Source organism: Varanus komodoensis, unplaced genomic scaffold (assembly GCF_004798865.1).
Source record: "Varanus komodoensis strain SLA01 unplaced genomic scaffold, ASM479886v1 scaffold30, whole genome shotgun sequence".
Taxonomy (NCBI): domain Eukaryota; kingdom Metazoa; phylum Chordata; class Lepidosauria; order Squamata; family Varanidae; genus Varanus; species Varanus komodoensis.
In genome coordinates, this window is record NW_025335762.1 from 10,132,960 (window position 1) to 10,152,157 (window position 19,198).

At 45.4% G+C, this 19,198-nt stretch overlaps 1 protein-coding gene across 10 annotated transcripts in view; it reads left to right on the forward strand.

Annotated features, from left to right (window-relative positions):
* The window catches only part of CAMK2B (calcium/calmodulin dependent protein kinase II beta), a 204,059-nt gene extending 195,088 nt beyond the window's left edge, over positions 1–8,971 (forward strand). For all 10 annotated transcript variants that reach the window (XM_044437287.1, XM_044437296.1, XM_044437289.1 and 7 more), the window contains 4 exons: positions 2,015–2,090; positions 3,807–3,901; positions 6,721–6,955; positions 8,032–8,971. In XM_044437287.1, the coding sequence (XP_044293222.1) occupies positions 2,015–2,090; positions 3,807–3,901; positions 6,721–6,953 (404 nt within the window). In that variant the 3' untranslated portion in view covers positions 6,954–6,955; positions 8,032–8,971. The remainder of the gene's footprint in view (positions 1–2,014; positions 2,091–3,806; positions 3,902–6,720; positions 6,956–8,031) is intronic.
* Positions 8,972–19,198: the final 10,227 nt, after the last annotated feature.

Genomic DNA, 19,198 nt, shown 5'->3' on the forward strand with positions numbered 1-19,198 from the left:
GAGTGTGGTGGGTTAGGGTTAGGGTTGCTTACAGCACAATCCTAGCTAAATTTACTAGAAAGAAATCTCCACTGTGATCAATGACATCTATGGAAAAACCACTGAGGCAGAGCAGTCCATGGCTTTGCAGTTTCAGGCTTGTCTCAAGAACAGGGGGTTTATCACAGATTCAGAAGCCCTGACCTAAGGAAATTAGAGGCGGGCAGACAGTATTTCAATATTTCAAGTTAACCTTACCCATCTTCTTTCAGTAGGCAAAGTATTACTTTTTATCCTGTTCTCACTTCAGATGCAGAACTGTGTGTGTTAAGCTACCTGTTGTTTGCATATATCAGGCTATGGAAATGGGTTCAAAAGCAGCTTGGAAAGCCATGTGGGGAGGCTTGAGTTTTTTTAAATAGTAATTTTATTTGCAGTATTTTATTTTAATCCTGTCCTTTGGTTAAAAAATTCCCAAAGCAGTTTACCAATAATCAAGAGTAAGATAATCTCTGCCTTTAGGTTTATAATCTAAACTATATCTAAAATGAAATGCCACACAAAGAAAAAAAGGGAGAGAAACATACTCAGGCACCAGTTCTTAAAGTTACAGTCCTTATCACAGGCAGTTAGAATGGAAAAGGTGAGGCAGCCTGATAGAATGGTTGCTAACTAGGTGAGAGATGGGGAGGGCCAAAAGATGCTAGTCTTTCTTCAGAGGCAGTGCAAGACTCCGGTTTCTCTCCTCTTAAATCTGCACCACCTGGATCTGCATCTGGTGCTTTCTATCAAATGAAACCCACTGGTTCACCAGAAGTGGTTGGAATCTTTGTTTGCCGAGGATCTCCAGATGTGTTAGCCCCCCCTGTAAAATGTATGTGAGGATGAAATCCAAGATGTACTCGGTTTATCAGTGGGAGCCCAGGCTCTTGGTGGGGGAGGGGTTGTGGACTGCAGCTGAAGCTCAGCAAGCATGAAGTGGATTCTCTAAGCCCCGTGAGGGCAGAAGTTTCCAAAGGCACCTGCTCCAGGGAGATAACCTTGGTAAGGCTGCTGACACCATCTCCGCCACTGAGAGGCTGCATTATTCATAGTGTCTGCTCCATAACTGGGACACTTGGACGCCTTGTAAATTCCAGCATCTCCCCCGATCTCCCATGTGTGCTGGCTTCAGAGATAAGTGGATCTTCAGTCCATTTTGTTGTAAGAGGACTGTGAGCAGCCCCAGGACAGAAAAGGAATGTCTTTGCCGGAGCGTGTTTCTGGCAAGTGATATTACTCCAGAGAGAGCTGCCAGTAATTTCTGGTTCCCAAAGGTTTGTAGCAGCTGCTTTAGTCACTCTTCTTAAAGTGGGTGGCTGGTCTAGGAGCTGCATATGTAACAAGGAAGCCAGCACACCTGCATCTGCACACAGTAAGTATTTCTTATCGGCCGTGCTTGGTGATTTTCACGTCAGCCTTCCAGCCTTCCCCAGCCTGGCAACCTCCAAATGCGCTGGAGTACAGCGCTCCTTGTCTCCAGCTGGTACGGGTGGTAGAACCTGTAGTCAAAGCCATGCAGAGGTCACCAGGTTAGGGAAGCCCTGTACATAATTATTCCATCTCCAAGGTGCTTACCTGTATGATGATGATGATGATGAAGAAGAAAAATCCACCCTTTCCTCCAAGGAGTTCATGGCAGCATGCATTGTGTGCTCTCCCAATTTAATCTTTAAACAGCAGTCCTTCAAAATAAACTAGGCTGGACTGACTGGCCCAACCTCAGCCAGTGAGTGTCATGGCTGAGTGGGGACTTGAACCTGAGTGCCCCTGGTTTTTATGACCTACACTCTCGTCACTACATCTCACTGAGTCCACCTTGCAAGAACTCACTGAAGAGAAACGGTTCGTATAAACTGCTAGGAGCAGAATGGGGCATGTAGGGACCATTGAGGCAACTGTTGTTCTGCGTGTTGGCCATCTGCCCTCGCTGGCACTCACGGCTTCTCTACTCCCTCTCTCTCTCTCTGCTTTCTCCTTGTGCCTCCCCTTGTAGCCCGCAAGCAGGAAATCATCAAGATAACGGAGCAGCTGATAGAAGCTGTGAACAACGGGGACTTCGAGGCCTATGCGTGAGTAGGCTGGGTGTGAGAGCTCACCAATAGGCTGAGAAGCAGTTTTCATGTATTTACATTTATGCGGGTATCCTTCATCATAGTGACTAATCTGGTCACTATGCTGCTTACTCTTAATTTAAATAATCCTTCCTCTATCTGGAAGCAAACTCCAGCTGTTTTGGACTGCAGTGCCCAGAATTTCAGACCACTGGCTGGGGGCTGATAGGTGTTGCAATCCAAAACACCAGGAGGGCACCAGGTCATGGAAGGCTGCTTTAAATCCATTTAGAGAGTTCGTAGAGCAGCTAATTCCTGAATTACACAGAAGCAGGTACAAAGAAGAAGTTTTTTCTTTCTCGGCACCAACCATAAAACTGGAGCACTTCTTGAAGTGCTCGGTCCTTTTCATGCAAAGGCCACTCTGGCTTCTGAGAAGATGCTCTCCTGTGCAACTTTCTTACTGTAGCTGCTTTAAGAAAAATGATAATTATGCAATGACCATAGGCAAAATACTTGAGTATTTTTCCTTTGCTCTGAAGCAAGTTCCTCTGAGGCAGAGATGCAGAAGCTCAGGCCCAGGGAGAGGCAACCCAGACTGCCTGAGGTCCCGGTTTTGGCCTCCGGGGTTATCCAGCTGGCTGCTATCCCTTTTCTCTGACATCAATCATTTCATGGTTTCCTGGTTTTTGTATGTGGCTTACCCCTTCCAAAAGCTTAAGCTGCCTTTCCTAATGGTAGTAGGAGCTTTAAGCTAAAATTAGCTGGAGTTTTTGGTTTCATACCTTTTGCCCCTTCACCATTAGAAGGTGGGTCTCCAAGAGCTTCTCCAGAATGCAATTCATTCCTCAGTCTGCAAGAAGTTCCAACAACCTTGTCTTGAGGGCTGTTAGTAATTATTTAGGCTTTACCATCCAAATGTATTATCCTTTAGCTGAATGAATGGATACCAGCAGTATTCTAAGAATTTATTTTCATGGGCAATCCTCCTCCCTCCCCAACCCAAAAATCTGGTTTATGAAATTTTAAATCCAGCCAGCAATTTTAGCTTCCCTCATGGTTGCCCCATCCTGCCATTCTGTGGGCTGGTATGTCTGATTTGTCTTATTCTATACAGGGATAAGTCCTCAGTTGATGCTTCATATGGGCCTTTGTCTAATTCTAATTGGATTTTGGACTCCTTTCTGCAATTTCTGGTAAATCCAATTTGTCTCAGCTCAAAACTCATCAGGGTTCAGATTTCAGCAGACCCAACTTGAATATTATTTCTAAGGGGTTAAATTTAAATCTCATCTTCCAGAGCTCTTGGTAAATAGTAAATCCACTGTACCATTTTCACACTTACAGAGAAGTACATCCTTACAATACATCCTGTGTATGTCTTCTCAGAACAGTCTTGCTGAATTCAGTGGACCATAATCCTAGCTAAACCTGCATAGGATTGTAGCTTTAATCTGGTTCTTGAAATAATGTAGCACAACAGTTTGGTGGATTGTATTTATCAGTTCGTGGTTCAGAGGGATAGATTAAATTCTCCCTGAATAAATATGAAGAACAATGGCTCAGGTTCCCTGAGCCTGCACAGAGGAGGAGGCAAGTCTTTTCTAAGCAGGCCTATGAGGCATCCTTAGGAAAACAATGAAAGGCAGGTACTGTACAGTCCATGGAGGACAGCTTCATCTCTTCCTGCAGGGAAATTACCTTACATCACCTGTCTCTTTGTTGGCTGTTTAGAAAAATCTGTGATCCAGGCTTAACTTCATTTGAACCTGAAGCCTTGGGCAACCTTGTCGAAGGGATGGACTTCCACAGATTTTACTTTGAAAACTGTGAGTACATCTTGTTGTATGTAAGATGGGATGAGCTTCTCATCCACTTACAGAAGTCTCTTCCAGCAGGCCCCTCTCCCAATTCAGGAGTAACATCTGATACGTCTCCTTAAAATATTTCCAGGTCCTTGCTCTTGGAAGAAATATTGATGGTAATTCATATCCTTGCAATTGCTGGTGCCTCCTTTGAGAGGCCCTCCAGCTCAGATGAAGTCTGTGGACTTAATAGTGACAGATTTTAGCCAATAAAATTAACATTCCCTTTGGAAAAAGTGTTAAGCATCATTTTGCTTCCGGTGTCGTGCCACAAACTCAGTGTTTGAAGGCTCCCTTCTCTCAGGAACTTCCTGCATGCAGAAAACAGCATGCATGCATATACACGTGCACAGAACTAACATTGCTAACATTTTATTTAGTATATTAATATCCCTTGGAAATGCTGGCTGTCGTGGTAACCTTCCGACGATGGAAAGCATTCCAGCGTGGGAACGTCCCCCCACAATCAGCATCAGCGCACACAGGCTGGTGTTTGGGCCAGAACCAGTCAGGTTGTCCAAGTCTTCCAATGGGATATCTTCTCTTTCAGTTTAGAGCGTGGGAGGCAAGGACTGGCTGGCTAGTAGGGGGTTGCCTTTTTTCTGTGTGGTTGCCTAGAATTACATTATGCTTTCCCTGAAGCTGCTGTAATGAACGTTGTGCCTGTCATTTTTCCTTGCAGCAGCTTATCATAGTTTGAGGGTGAGTGGAGACTTCGCATTGAGTTTATTTATTACATGTATGTATTATCCAATGGCTAAAGCTCTCTGGGTGGCTCGCAAAAATGTTTAAACCATAAAATGCAATCATAATGTAGTATCTTTATGTTTAAAGCAGTATATACCCAGAGTAGAGCCAGAGTAAAAGTTAGTGGCAGTGTGAAATTCTAAAAGCCTGGAAGTATCAAAAAGATATTTGTCCAGTGCTTCATCTTTCTAGAAACAAGTCCAAACACGTGCCAAGCAAGTTTCACTGGGGAGTTATTGCCCAGTTGGGGTACCACCAAAGAAAAGCCTCTCTCTTCAGTAACCACACATCAAGGGCACCTGGAGAAGGGCTGCTGAGGATGATTTCAGGGTCCAAGCAGGTATAGAAGACGATTCTTCAGGTAACGTGGCTCCAAGTCTTTCCTACCAGTGCTTTGTATTAGGCCTAGATATGGCTTGGAAGCCAGTTCGGATCATAAAGCACTTGTGTAACATGAAGGTTTCGGCCAGTCCTTCTTAGTAATCTTTCATCTCAGCACTCTATTTTGGACTGGTAAATGGGAGATATGATTCAGAGCACGTCCCTCCTTCAGTGCTTTTGCCTAAATCCAAATGTGCCTCCCCCAGTGTGGCTGCTTTAGCACAAACCACAAGATACCCAGTTTGGTCCTTTTAGAGGCCAGTGGTTGTTCCAGGTTGCATAAGTCTGCAGGAACAGAGGACTGCCACCAATTTAGGAATGCACATGCTTTTCAGGTCAGGTAGAAGGCCCCCAGTTCAAACTGTGGCATTTCCAGTTAAAAGCAATGGGCTATCAGTGATCTGGGCAATATTGGGCAAGGTGAACTCCTGGTCAGACATGGGTCAAGGCAGTATTCTGAGTTCCAAGCACTGGGTGGGTCTCGTTTCCATCTAAAGCCTTGTGCTGAACTGGGAGCCAAGGCAATTCTTCCCACCAAGGTTGAGGCATCCAGCCCACCCTTCACTTACAGTTTGGCGCTCCTGAAGCCTGGCAGGGGAGGAACAGACAATAACAGGCTGGGGAGGAGGGTGGACAACACACTGCAGCCTCCTTCCTCAGCCTGGTATGAGCCAGACAATTCAGATTCCAGCTCACAGCCCTCCTAACTACTGGCATTGCTGCTTAGGACTGGGAGTTGAAGTCCAAAGCCTCCCAAAAGCACAAGGTTGTAGAGTGAATGAAGTAGAAGATGCATCGCTAGCTTCTTTCTTCTTGGGAGGCTGGAAAACTCTGTTGGTGAGGTGACAACGCAATAGGTAGCAGCTGGAACAGACACATGCCGCCTCTAGAAAACCACAGAGGAAGGAGATCGCACCTACCTCCCTGAGCATTGCATCCCATAGTGGAGATGCCTCCATTTTTAGAAAATCTTCTGCCTTTACCTAACTTCTGCTAGTCTAAACCAGTTGGACACTGAACATGAAAGAGGAAAAGGTGGCTTGTCTTCTAACACTTAACTCATTGAGCCCAAATCTGTTTGCCTACCTTCTTTTCTCCCTGACCTGACCATGGATCTCCAGTCAAGTACCTTGCCAGCAAATGCCACCTCCAGGTTTTTAGGCAGGGCACCTTCCATGGGCTGTGTGAGGAATCTACTCTCACGCCAGCCTTGCCACTAGCTGCTCTTGCCCTTCATCCTCTTTCTTGTAAGGGCTGTCGTTCACTTGTCTGGCAGGCAGAGCTCCTCCTCCTGCCCCCTCTGGTGGTCTGGGCCAGAGGAGGGATAGGCGAACAAGCAAGTGGCAGTGGCGAAAGGCATGGGCCCTCAGTGAGCCCCAAATCAACAAGCAGTGCCTGACAGTTCCTGCTCTAAAAGAAAAAGGAGATAGAAGTAACTCCCCTTTCCCATGCCTCATCTGGTGCAGAATGTTCTCACTCCCCACCCCTGCTGCATGCAGAGCCCTCTGACCAACAACTAGCCTTACCTGTTACAGGACAGTTCTCTGCATTCCTTTCCACTGCATCACCTCTGTGCCACTCCGCTGGCTCCCTCCTTGCTTGCAACATCTGCCACCCTACAAACTGACTCCAGTTCGCTGCCTTTGCCTTTTCAGTGTTAACGAAGAACAGCAAGCCCATTCACACAACCATCCTGAACCCTCATGTGCACGTCATCGGGGAAGATGCGGCTTGCATCGCCTACATCCGCCTGACGCAGTACATCGACGGGCAGGGCCGTCCCCGCACTTGCCAGTCGGAAGAGACCCGGGTCTGGCACCGTCGTGATGGCAAGTGGCAGAATGTCCACTTCCATTGCTCGGGAGCACCAGTGGCACCACTCCAGTGAAGGTAAGGTTAGGCCCAAAATGGGCCTCTTGCAAAGCCACCTCACATGGGAAAAAGGGAAGGGAAGTCTGTGTGGAAGGGGATGTGTTGAATTGAGTGTGGCCGAGAACTGGCAGGCAGATTCAGGAGTGGGTGCAGGGTTTTCACAGCACTCTTGCACCGCCAAGAGCCATCTGGGCTGACTGCAGGTTGTTGCCCTTGCCCCATGTTTCTAGCAGGCTGTTCACTCTCGTTTTGCTTTTCAATAACTTTTCAGAGTTCATTCGTCAACCAAGAACCGCTCAAACATTTGTGTGGTGCTCTTTTTTTTTCTTTTTCTTTCTTTCTAATGGTGCTCCAGGGAGGGAAGTGTATGTAATTTTCACAGGGGGCGGCCGGCCAGTACAGTACAGCACCCTCCTCAAGAAAGGAGAACAGGATGCATAACTGATGGGCAGCTCCCAGAGGGCACTTCTCTTGGCCTCCACCAAGCTCTTTCGTTTCTTAATGCACATTTTAAACTAGAAGGTGGGCGAAGCGAAGCGCTGCCCTTCGGTCCCATCTTTATTTGGATTCGTAAGGGTGGTTCTGTAATTTTAACCTCAGATCTGGCCTTTGCTTTATACTTAAGATTCTTGGGCAAGTTGCTTTTTCTCTTATCATCACTTCACTTTCTGGGAAATGTGTGTATTGGGACTGGTCATACCAATCATGACAGTCATTTTATGGACTCCCACAGCAACCATTTTGTGAGAGCACCTGTGACGTTCTGCATGAAATGCACCCACCAGCCTGACAAGGTTGAGGAGCAGGTGGCAGCTTAGTGATGCTGAGATCAAACTTGTGAAGTAAAACAGCATTCCAGCATTCCGTCCATGGGAGGAGATGGGAAGGGGGGGGGGGTCTAACAAGCAGAGCCTGCTGAACCTCTGTGCACTTGAATGCATTTGCTTGTGTGCAGTGTGAAAATGAGAGTAAGCAATTTGACAGGCGGCATGCTTTCCTCCCGGTGTTGGCCAACAGGAAAAGGGCAAGTGAGCCTGCTGGGTGTCTCGGGTGATCCATCACCGTATCTTTCCCTCCCTGCTTGTGTCTTTCAGAACTAATGCCGGCTGTTCTGGTTTCATCCCGAAGGAGATAGAGATTTGAGCTGAGCCGCTAGCTGGGAGCAGCAGTGACAAGCACGTGCCCGCATGCTTGTGTCCCCCTTTCCCCATCCTCCCCCGTTTCATTTCCAGTGCCTGTGTTTGCAAAAAAAGGGAAAAAAAAAGAAAAAAGGAAACACACACACACAAGGGAATATACCCAACAAGACTCAATTGTAAAAAAAAGAAAAGAAACAAAACAAAACAAAAAAATCAGCAAATCCAGCCATCCAGCTCACAGCGTGGCCACACTGCACCTCCCGCCCCCACCAACTCCTTCCTTTGTGTCTGTCCATCCGGCTGTTCAGGTGACCAGGTGTTGCAATGAAAATGTCTCAACTTCAAACAAAAAAGGCTCCACCTCCCTGTGTTGACCCCAGTGTTGAACGGTGTTAGTTTGTTAGGTGAAAAAAATATATATATATCAAAACAAAAAAAAAAAAACCCACAAAAAACTTTTACAGTATTTGCATTCTCTGCCAAAGCATGGGCCTTCTCCAGTGGTCGTGTTTGCGCTTGGAAGTCTGTGGCCTGTGTTACCGTTTGTTTTCGCAGAGGATGCTCTTCTGGAGCTCCCGGCCTGACCGTTTCTTTTCTCCTCTAGCCGTGGTTGTGGATTATGATGATGATTATTATAATTATTCAGACTCTTTATTTATTTTGTTCTTTTGGATTGGAGGTGATCCCTTCTGTGTGTGGGGGCCATTTTGCTTTTCGGGCTCCTCTCATGCTAACCCACCGCCAGTGATTTCCCAGTGGGCTTTTGGCCATGGCCTCACCAACGGGTTCTTACATGAAGGGTGGCGTAGCCTTAGAGATATAAATAGGTCTCACTGCAGGTTTTTCGAATGTCTGAATTCTCATTGGCGCTCACGTTTTCCAAGCATCCCCGACCCCTGACCTCTCATCAAGGGCTGCCATCAGTAGCGTTGTCGTGCCTGTGCTCCTGCCATGGCTGTCCACTGGGGCAGGAGAGCGGAGTCCTTGCTCAGTGGGTTGGCTGGAACAGTCGTGACTGCTGGACTGACAGGGCTAGGGAGAAGCGTGGACTCTGCAAAGTCTCGTCCTCTAACAGTTCTTGCAGTCTGGCTCTCTGCATGACAAAGGAGCCAAGGGTGCCTCGCTGTAAGGGATTCTGACTCCTCAAAAGCCCAGCTCAACTTTCTCCTGAGCAGAAAGCGCATTAAAGGAAGGAAAGCAGGGAGAGGGTCAGCGCTGCCTTTGGGGATCTCCCCAAGTTTTCATCAACCTGAGAGAAGGAGGGTGGATCAGCTAAGCTTGTGCTTGCCATTTTCTCTTTCAAGTTCACTTGCAAAGAGAAGGAGCTGACTGGCAGCAGACTCTGACATTTCCTCTTAGGCAGAGAGGAAGCCACTCCAGGGAAGTATAGCTTCAGGTGCTGACTTTTTGGGCAGCCCCAAACAAGCTTAAACTGAAGAGTGGGGTAATTCTCCAGGTGGACCAAGCATTACTAGAGAGGGACAGAAAGGTGCTGGTTTTTTTTTCTTTTGGCCACATGTAGAGTTGGTAAGAACTGTGCCAAAGGCTAAGGAGCTGCTGCCGGTACCAACCGCAGCTCTGTTAGGTCCCAAAGGAAAGCCAGGGATTAGCCGCTGTCTTCTGCTCACTGCACCTGGGCAACAGGTGGCCAGTATTTGCCAAAAGAGCAGTACAGTGTGAAAAATGCCAGGGAGTTTGCTATTAAGGAAGCTCTCTTCCCTCTGTAAGGCCTCCCTTTCACCCCTTCTTTAGTCATACATATCTGCTCAGCGTCTCACTGCCCAAACTCTGCTTTTGCCTTTGGTTATTAGCCCAGGTTAGATTAAGTCAAGAACTAAGTGTTGGAGGCCTGGACTCTTACTGTGAAGTTACTCCTCTTCCTGCCCCTGCTCAACATGCCATGAACTCACTGTTTGATTGATGTGGCAGCCAGTGCGCACAGTCAGACTTCCTGCCACAAAGGCTTCAGGGCATGGTAGCAAACTTGGTGGCAGACGCATGATTTTCCAAGAATCCACTGTTAGGGTAGGAGGTGTAGGGAACAACCAAGAGCATTTTATGCTGCAATTGTGTGCATGCTTACTTGCAAACAAGGCCCTTTGAACTCAATAGGATTTCTTTAAGCTATATAGACTGTGCTGTTGACCATCAGGAAAAAATAAAGAGGAAAGTCTTGTGTCTAGTGGCGAGAACCCCATGCTCTGGATTAGGCAATGATCCAAGGGTCTTTGGAATTCACACCTTCCTTTCAACATTGAAGAGTGGGGATTTGTGGGCCTTTTTAGCATGTGTTTTCTGTAGCATGTACCAGGCTATCCTGATGGTTATAAATGCAGACTTTAAATCCTAGGTGCATTATACTTCAGCTTCAGCAAGGGGCGGCATAGAAATATTCTAATAATAATAATACAGCCGCAGGGACAGTGCAGCTCTTGCAAAGGGAGGGAGCAGATCTCGTGCTGTAACTGTGATTGAACTTTTGAGCAATGACTTAGATGAGCTACCTGATGTATTTGGCAAGGAGAAGGCGGCTGAGGACAGGGTGCTTGTGCTTGGCATTGTGGCAAGATTTCTTCAGTACTATTCTCCGATTGCATGTGTGATCTTGCTTTACCTCTCCGTGTTGGTTTGTCTCCATGTCTACAATAAAGACAGCTTCCTCAGACTGCTAAGAATAACCAGTTGGCCACCGTATGCTCAGAGGATGTACGTGAGGGAAGAATGCCTTTCTTTGTCCAGTGATGGTTGAGCATAGTTGAGCATGGCCTGGCCTTATCCCCAGCTTTCCATCAGATGATCTTCTCAAAGTCTGCAGGGTGAAAGTTAGTTTACTGTAGAAAGAAAGCTGTGCAGCAGCTGTCCAGATGGATCTGTCAGGAGTATAAAGAGCTTTAGCTGCGAGATCACACTGCCTCTCCTTTAAGGTTCACAAAGGATCAAACTATTTGAAACCCTTTAATTGGGCTTCCAGATGTAACGACAGGAAGAAGGCATGGTCTCTCAGTCAGTAAGCATCAAAGTCAGAATCCGTTACTTTGTGATTTTGTTCTAAGGTGTTAAAATTGTGTGAAGTATGCATTGCTGTAGAAGTTTGTTTGAAAGAACTCAACATCCCAAGAGAAGAAATTAAGATCACTATGAAAATGAAGAATTTAAAGATATATGAAGAAGACTACAGGGGCAGCCACTCTCTTAGCCTTCCGTTGCTTTCACTGTCCACACACATGGGCTGGGGGGGGGCGGGGGGCGGTGCTTGAAGCTCTGAATCAGAGCATCAGGGCTCCATAAACCAGGGAATGAGTTCCATCCCCATTTTAATCATTTCCCATCTAGCTGGACTACAGGATCAGAGCAGGTGGCTGTATTGCCATCATGCCAAAGCAGAAATGTCAACACTAGGAAGAGCGATTTCAGTAAGGTACACCGTTTTGCTTTCTGTGTGCCTGCCACCAATAAAGATCCCAACAGCATCTGCAGCACTGTAGAAATAATAATAATGTGTTCTTTGTTGACACTAGAGGTGAGGGAAGAGGTAGCATAGTGTAAAATACCAGTCCTGCTATCAGTTCATTTCTATTAGTTGCAGTTTAACGGAGGAAAGACTTTAAATCCAGCATAAGTGCATGACAGATCATCTGGTCCTATGAAACAAAAGGCAACAGATCACATCACCAAAAGAACCCATTTCTCATTGGTGTCAGTCAACTGGGTTCGATACATGGTGGTGACACAGGTTCCTTTATTCAACTGCTCTGCTTAGGAGTTACTACAGCTCTACTATAGAGCTCCCCAGAAGATGTACTTGTGTACTTTAGCGGTCCTGTCTGTGCATGAACATTGTCCTGTGTGAAGCAGGCTTTAGTGACCTCTAAGCAGAAAACGGAGAGGGCAGCTCAGAATGAGCAGGTCAGCACCCCACTCCAGTCTTCCATTATTACCATGGGACACCTGGCCAATGACCCCTGGAGGTGTTCTCTGATCAACTTGAAGAAAGGCTTCCACATTATATAGTATCTTGGTGGCATTGGGAATAGCAGGTTCTTGTTTTACTTTGCAAAGGAGACAACCAAAGGGCAAGGATTGGGAATGCAAATTCCAGTTGTCATGCGCTCACCTCCAGTGGCATATATAAATACAGCTCAAGAGGAAGCATGATCAGTGTTTGCAATGAGAATGATCAGTCTTCCTGACAAAAAGATCAGACTAAATTCACTTGGATTATTGTTGAAAGCTTCTCACATGGAGCATCTTCTCCAAGGAGCCTTGGCAAAATTAATGAGTTGTCCGAAGGTCGGGCACATCCAAATCTCCCTCCCTCCCTCCAAGAAACCCAAATGTCTGCCTGGTAGCAGCTAGATAAATGCAGCAGGTGTAGGTTTTCCAAAACATTTAAACAAATTAGTTCTCCTTGGATGTTCTCCACCCTGCTTCGTTTCAGTGGCAGCCCTTTGCAGAGGTGGGAAAAAAAGCCTGAAGTCCCAGCTAGCTGTCAGGTGTATCTGGGGGCAGCAATCGCCAAGCCATATTTATTCTCACTTCCCATTTCTCTGTGGGTGTATCTAGTTAAATACATGCTACTTTCTCAGTCACTCCAACCCAGTCTGAAATCTTCCCCATGAGCAACCCCTCATTAACTGTGGATTCTAAGCCCCAATCTGGTAGTAAAGGAAAAGTGCAGACTTCCATATTTTTCAAGAAAGAAGTGACACATCTCCCTCAAATCCATTTTCATGTACGTTGTACTTACCTGTAACTTCCTTATACTTTGGATTACACAATATTTAGACCAGGTACCCCTCCTTAATAGATCTCTACATTTTAACCTCATCCTTTCAAATGAGTAAGAAAAATGCTTCAGTCTTAAATCTCTTGCCAGAAGGGCTGGGAGGACTCTGCAACGATAGACTAAATAAGGAATAGATGCAGCTAAGAGAAATTGCCCAAGGTCCAACTGGGGTCAACAGCATGGTCAGGATCAAAAGGACTAGATGAATGAAAGTTCAGCAGTTACTAAACCAGACAGGAAGGAAGGACATATCCCGACAATCTCACACCAAGGCCAAAAGGTATGTACCACACCCCGGATTCTGGGAAATAAGTGGCAAGTAGTCCAGAAAATACACCCCAGCAATTTCCTGCAAATTGCAGAATGCCCTGGGTGTGCAGTTGGATCACATGGTGGCCTGATTCAGACACAATGGAAAACTAGTTTCCTGCAATGAGACAGGTCTGTGGCAAATCTCAGGTCTGTGTTCTCCTCCTCCTATCTGTGCAAATGGAGTTTGGAAGTATTTGCTTTTGAATTAACCACCATTCACCACTACATTCCTGCTAGGGGAAGACTGTAGCTTGTTCTAATTGTGGTTAAAACAAATCAGGATATGAAATCACTGTTTGATCTCAGTTTCTTCTGACTAGTCTCAGAAGAAATTAGTTTCCCAAGGATCCATGAGCCTAAGGATCACCACAGTGCTTTCTTGTCAGCATGAAAGTATGGTATCCCTGTTGCATCAGAAGCAGGCAAGTGTTTGACTGGTGTGTACTTTATTCTGTGGTGTGAGGACAACCCTGTCTTCAGATGCTTCTAATATCAGATGGAAATAGTCACTAGGGTAGAAGAGTAATATAATGAATGTCTTACACCACTTTTTTGAGAGAGAAACCAATGTATTAATAGATTAATGGTATAAGCCAAATTGTTCTTAACAATTTAATGCTTTGAATAGTTGTATTGGTTGAGCTATGGAATTAAGCAAATGTACAGACCCAAAATCTGATAGATCTTGAAACTAAGAATGTGCCTGATGAAATGTAGCCATGTAAATAAGTATGTGTGAATGTTCATGCTAACAAAATGAAAATCAATCAGGTTCTCCAGCTGATCTAAGTCTCTTTGAATCATTGGTTATATTGATTTAAAGCATTGGCTGCTGAGGGCAAGGTTACCCAGGTTCCTTGCTAAATGGGTTGCCATTGTTGGGGATGCAAATGGAAAAAAGGCAGATTTTTTTTTTTTTAACCCAACAATAAGTTGCCAAATACAACATAGGGCAGCACTCCCCTGCCTCTAAGAATCTGACAAGTGCATTTTTCATTATAATGAGAAACTCTGGACCAGCCAACCATTCCCTTTTCTGCAGCTATTAAAAGCACAGATGCCTCGGCTCTAGTCATGCCTGATAATTCTTATTAATAGAAGGCAAACAGGCAATCAGCTTCTTTACTAACCTTGCTTCTGTACATATAAAGTCGGTAACCACACACAATCTTGCATAGAGGTTTTAATTAATATATTAGGGGCTAATTGGAGATTACAATTACAATCTGAAAATTCCACACTGCTCACACTCTGTCCAGCCTATATCTAGCTTCTTTGCCAGTCTATTATTTACTTGTGGCTAAAAAGGGGAGGAAAAGAAGCATATAATCCTATGGTGAGAAAATCAAGTTTTTCTTTGGTATGTTGCAAAATAAACCAGCAAGTATGTTCTTGCCTGGCCTACACTGCCAATGAGAAAGACCTCTCACACACCTGTTGTGTTTGCTGAGCAAGCTGTGCCTGCTGCGGAGCACAGAATAGGCCAAGTGATGTGTGATGTGCGTAGGGAGGAACTGGACTGGTCCACAGAATCAGTCTGTAGGTTCTGCCAGGGGTGGCGTTCTGTTTATCCCGACTTGCTTTTGTTCTGTCAACAGTGCACTAACGTTATGTAAATCTTCGGTTTGTAGCAGGACACGCAATGCGGCACAGGTGAGCTGTTGCGTACCGTACTGCTGCTGTGAGAAAACACAGCAGCATCTGTGAGGAAGGATATGCTGTACATGCTGCTTAGCTCTGAATGAAACGAACCCTCTGCATTAGAAACCCTCATTCATGTCGCCCAGACATGTTCAGTGGCAGAGGAAACCAGCACAGACTGTAAATCCTTTATCATGTAAAACCCAGCTGGCTGCTCTGTATTATAGTGTGTGGGTTTCTTCCCATTTTGTCCAACGAGCGGTGTGCTACTGGAAGTAAAACTCGTTGGACTAAATTGGCATGCTCGTTTTCTAAGGACAAAAACCTGAAGCTTTCTTTTTTTCTACTGGAAAGGCAAGTTTGCCTCTGGGAGAGATGTCAGGGTTTGAAATGCTAGCAGACCTAGGGCAGTGCTGTGCAAAATACATCTGCCAGGAAACAGCGCTTGTGGCATGGCCATGGATCTTCCTTGTGCATGTTCCAGGGGGCTGAGACTAAAGCCACTTCTGCCTTGCTCAGTTGTGTTTGTTATATTTGTATCCCAGTTCCCCATGCTGGTGTGTTTTGTAATTCCATTTTTTTAGTGTTACACTGCTTGAGCATTGCTGGTATGCAAAAGTAGAAAGTACAAGTTTTCGTACAACCTGCTTTGCTATCACCTGTGAGGGTTCTTAGCATCCCTTCATAAAACAAGCCAGGGTACCACACGGTCAGCTTCATCTCTAGCACGTTATTCTTATCGTCCCTGTTTCACTGATATAAATGCTGCAGAGTATATCTCCCTTTTGTTAGTCCAAGACTTAATTCTTTGACTGATAAGTTTAGTCCATAGCTAACCTGTACCCAAAAAAAGAAAAGGAACAGAGCTATGTTGGGCAACTTTTTCTCGGTCATTTGCAAAGAGGACAGCCCCCCCCCCCCCACTGCATGCCTCTTTTCTGGTATTCCTAAAAAAATTAATGTCTCTAGGTGGGTGACACACAAACAGTCTATCACATCCCAGAAGCAAAATTTTGTTGAATTCCTTGAAGGGACTGTGAATTGAAGGAAGTGGTGCATGTTCTTTTCTGGCCTTTGGCATCCTGCCTGAAGGCACCGACACCTTCACTTGATCACAGGAAGTGAAGCATGCAAAGCAGATTTGTGGCCGGGCCACGTCTTCAGTGCTTAGACAACGTTCACGCAAATCAGGTGTATAATGAAATGTATTTGCACTTTATAGTTTCGTCACTCATCTAGAACTGCTACCCCAGCTCTGACAAACTGCTTTAAGATTAACAGACCTATTATTATCAAGGGTCCAGGCAGCCTTGTGCAGTTGAGGAGAGAATAAGGGGTCTTCCAGCATGTCTATAGAATGAGACTGAATTACTGAAGCAAGACTGGGCTGATCCATCCATCCATTCCATTATTGAGCAGTATGAGGGAGAGATAAACTCCTTAGAGGATTAGAGGAAAACCTGTCCTGCTTTTGTGACTTAACTGGGGGATTCTGTCAAACACAGAGGGGCTGCATGGCATTCGAGTGCAGCCGTTGTCCAGGGCCTCCTACAAGGCCATCACCTCATGCAGCATTTCGTATGGCTAATGAATGTAAGGGCAATTGGACCAAGACAGAATGACTGAGCAGGGGTGGGATGGGGGGAGGGAGTGGGCACTGGTGGGGAGGGGGGCTTTGACCAGCACTGACACAGCATTGAAAGCACTTTATATTGAGACTAGCTCTCTTGCTCCTGCCCAGGACTGGACTTTGCACTGCACCACTGTTGCCGCTGGGGAAGAGTTGAGAGGAGCTCGCAGGTGCAGGAAGTGTTAAATAATGCTCCTCTTTCTCAGTAAGGCTTAGCAGAGGATGTTTCCTTGTCTTGTTCCCCTGCCCAACCCAACTGTGCCCTCTCTGTGCAAGGAAGGGGATGCCAAGGAGAACTGAATGCAGACTGCTGGGGTTCGGGCAGAAACATTTCTCTCTTCCAAACATATGCATCTAACCAACAGCTATGATGGCTCATATGCACTCCCCACCCTCTGCACTCCAACCCAAGGAGGTAGCGCTTCCAAGACAGAAACATCCAGTACATACCAGGGAGGAGATCATGTTTAGAGCCAACACATTCTGGCTGACTTGCCTTTCCAAGCACCTTTATTTCTGCATTTCTTTTCTGGGGAGGGGTTGGAAACAGGGGAGGTGGGTATCCAATTAAACATGCAGGGAGAGTGAGAATTCATATATGGGGGCATAATATAATATGCTTGTATGGTTTCTGTGGAAGAAAAACTTGAGAAGTGTCTCTACATCCATGTATATGAAAAAAAAAATTACAAGCCGCATGTTGAAACCGGTGTTTCATTATTAAACATTAATGTACCGGGGCTGCCTCCCCTTTGGTGTTCACCTTGTTTACTATGGAACTAAGTGCGTTGCTGGGGGTATTTTTGGATTGGGGGAGGGGGGTTGTATTTTCTTTTGCATGACCTTTAAAGAGAAAATATATATCTATATCTATATCTATGAGAACTAAAAGCAAAGCTGAGCTGTTAGTCTGTCCCATGAATGCTGGTGGATCTTTTCCTCTTTCTGACTTAACTCGCCTTTTCTTTTTCTTGCCATTTCATTGTCTTTTCTTTCTGAGCCTTGTAAGTGTAAAAAATGATTCCGACTTTGTTTTTGTCTTGGGAAACTGCAAATAAAAAAATATACAAAAAAGGGACATTCTTGACCACTCTTTGCTTGACCACTGTCCTCTTGAGAGCCAGCATGGCACGGTACGGAGAGTGCCAAGACTGGGGACCTGGTTGTACTCTCCACTCAGGTATGACGATCACTTTGTGCGCCTCACCTACCTGACAGGGTGGCTGTTGTGAGGATAACAATGGAGTAGGGAGATCTGTGTAAGCTATGTTCAGTTTCTTGCAAGAGGAGAAAAGGGCAGGATATAAATGCAGTGTAATAAGTCTGAGCTTCTAAACCGAACCCCTTTAAGAGTGTCTTTTTAAGCACCTGAATGGGTGGGAAGATCAGTTACTACACTATAACATGCCTGTAATATAAAGACTGCAGGTAGATAACCCTCAGGATTCCTCTACTGGCTGTGTCTTCCATACATACTTTTTGCCCCTTCAATAAAATTTACTTGCTAAAATTATATCTTCTAAGCAATAGGCATTGCAAACAAGTAAATCCTGACATTTTTGGGGCTTTGTGGCCATTATGCATAGAGTTTTTAAATTAGTTTTCTGCATAAATCCACAGGATAGATCCATGAGATAAAATTGCCTCCCCCAAATCACCCAGTCCTGCTGTAACGAGTAAAGATGTTGTTAGTTCTGGGCAATTTCCCACCTTTTGCAGTTCTACCACTGAGCATGTTCTCTTGCCTTGTTTGCCCAATAGCAGTAACTGTAGGGTTGTCCTACTTTGCACACACCACGAGAAGGTAAGATATATTATGTCTACAGTGTGCCCACAGTCTGCAAGGAAGGCTCCCTGATGGGAAAACAGGACCAGGTTAGTCTGGCAGGATTTGTTCTTGACAAATCCATGTTGGCTTTTAGTAATCATGTCTTGTTTTCAAGGTGCTTCCAGACTGACTGCTTTATCATCTGCTCCCAAATTTTCCCAGGGATTGTTGGGAGACTGGCTGGTCTGCAGTACCCAGGATTTTATTTTTTTTTACTTTTAAATTTTTAAAGAGAGGGACAACATTAGCCTCCTCCAATCATCTGACATTTCATACATCCTGCATGATTTTTACAAGTTAATATAGTGGTTTTGAAAGTTTTTCTACCAATCCTTTATTACTCTAGGATGCCATTTACAGGACCCTGGAGATCTGAACTTGTTCAAAGTAATTAGGTGGTCTTTGACCATTTGCCTACCAGTCTCAAGCTGCAATCCTGCCATTTCAGCTTGTAGGAACTGAACGTGTCTGCCTTTTCCTTATCTGCTATAATTTCAGTCCAAAAGTCAAGAGATTCCTGCAAGAGATGGGTCTGCAGTAAGCAATTTTTACATGAACCAACCAGTGCCAGCAGATTTAGATTTCAAGAACCAGAATAGCAGTGCCTTAAGTTTCTATGCACCTAGAAGATCCATGCTTGTAACAGGCTGCATTATTGCTTCAGCTGTGCTATCCTGTACCAGACCTCAATACCTACCCCATTTCTTGACGTCACTGCCTGATCTGTTCAACTTTAGGCTATAATGAACTCTGCTTAATCTCCTGAACACTGGAAGAAACCATCTCTGAACCACTATCTTGGCTTGGGAGGGAGGGGAGGGGGAGAGTCCCCTTTCCTTCAACTTGTAAAGGAAGAACAGCCTATCATTTAACAGCCTGAGGATCATAATTCATAGTAAGATTTTTGCACAGACAGTATCAGTCA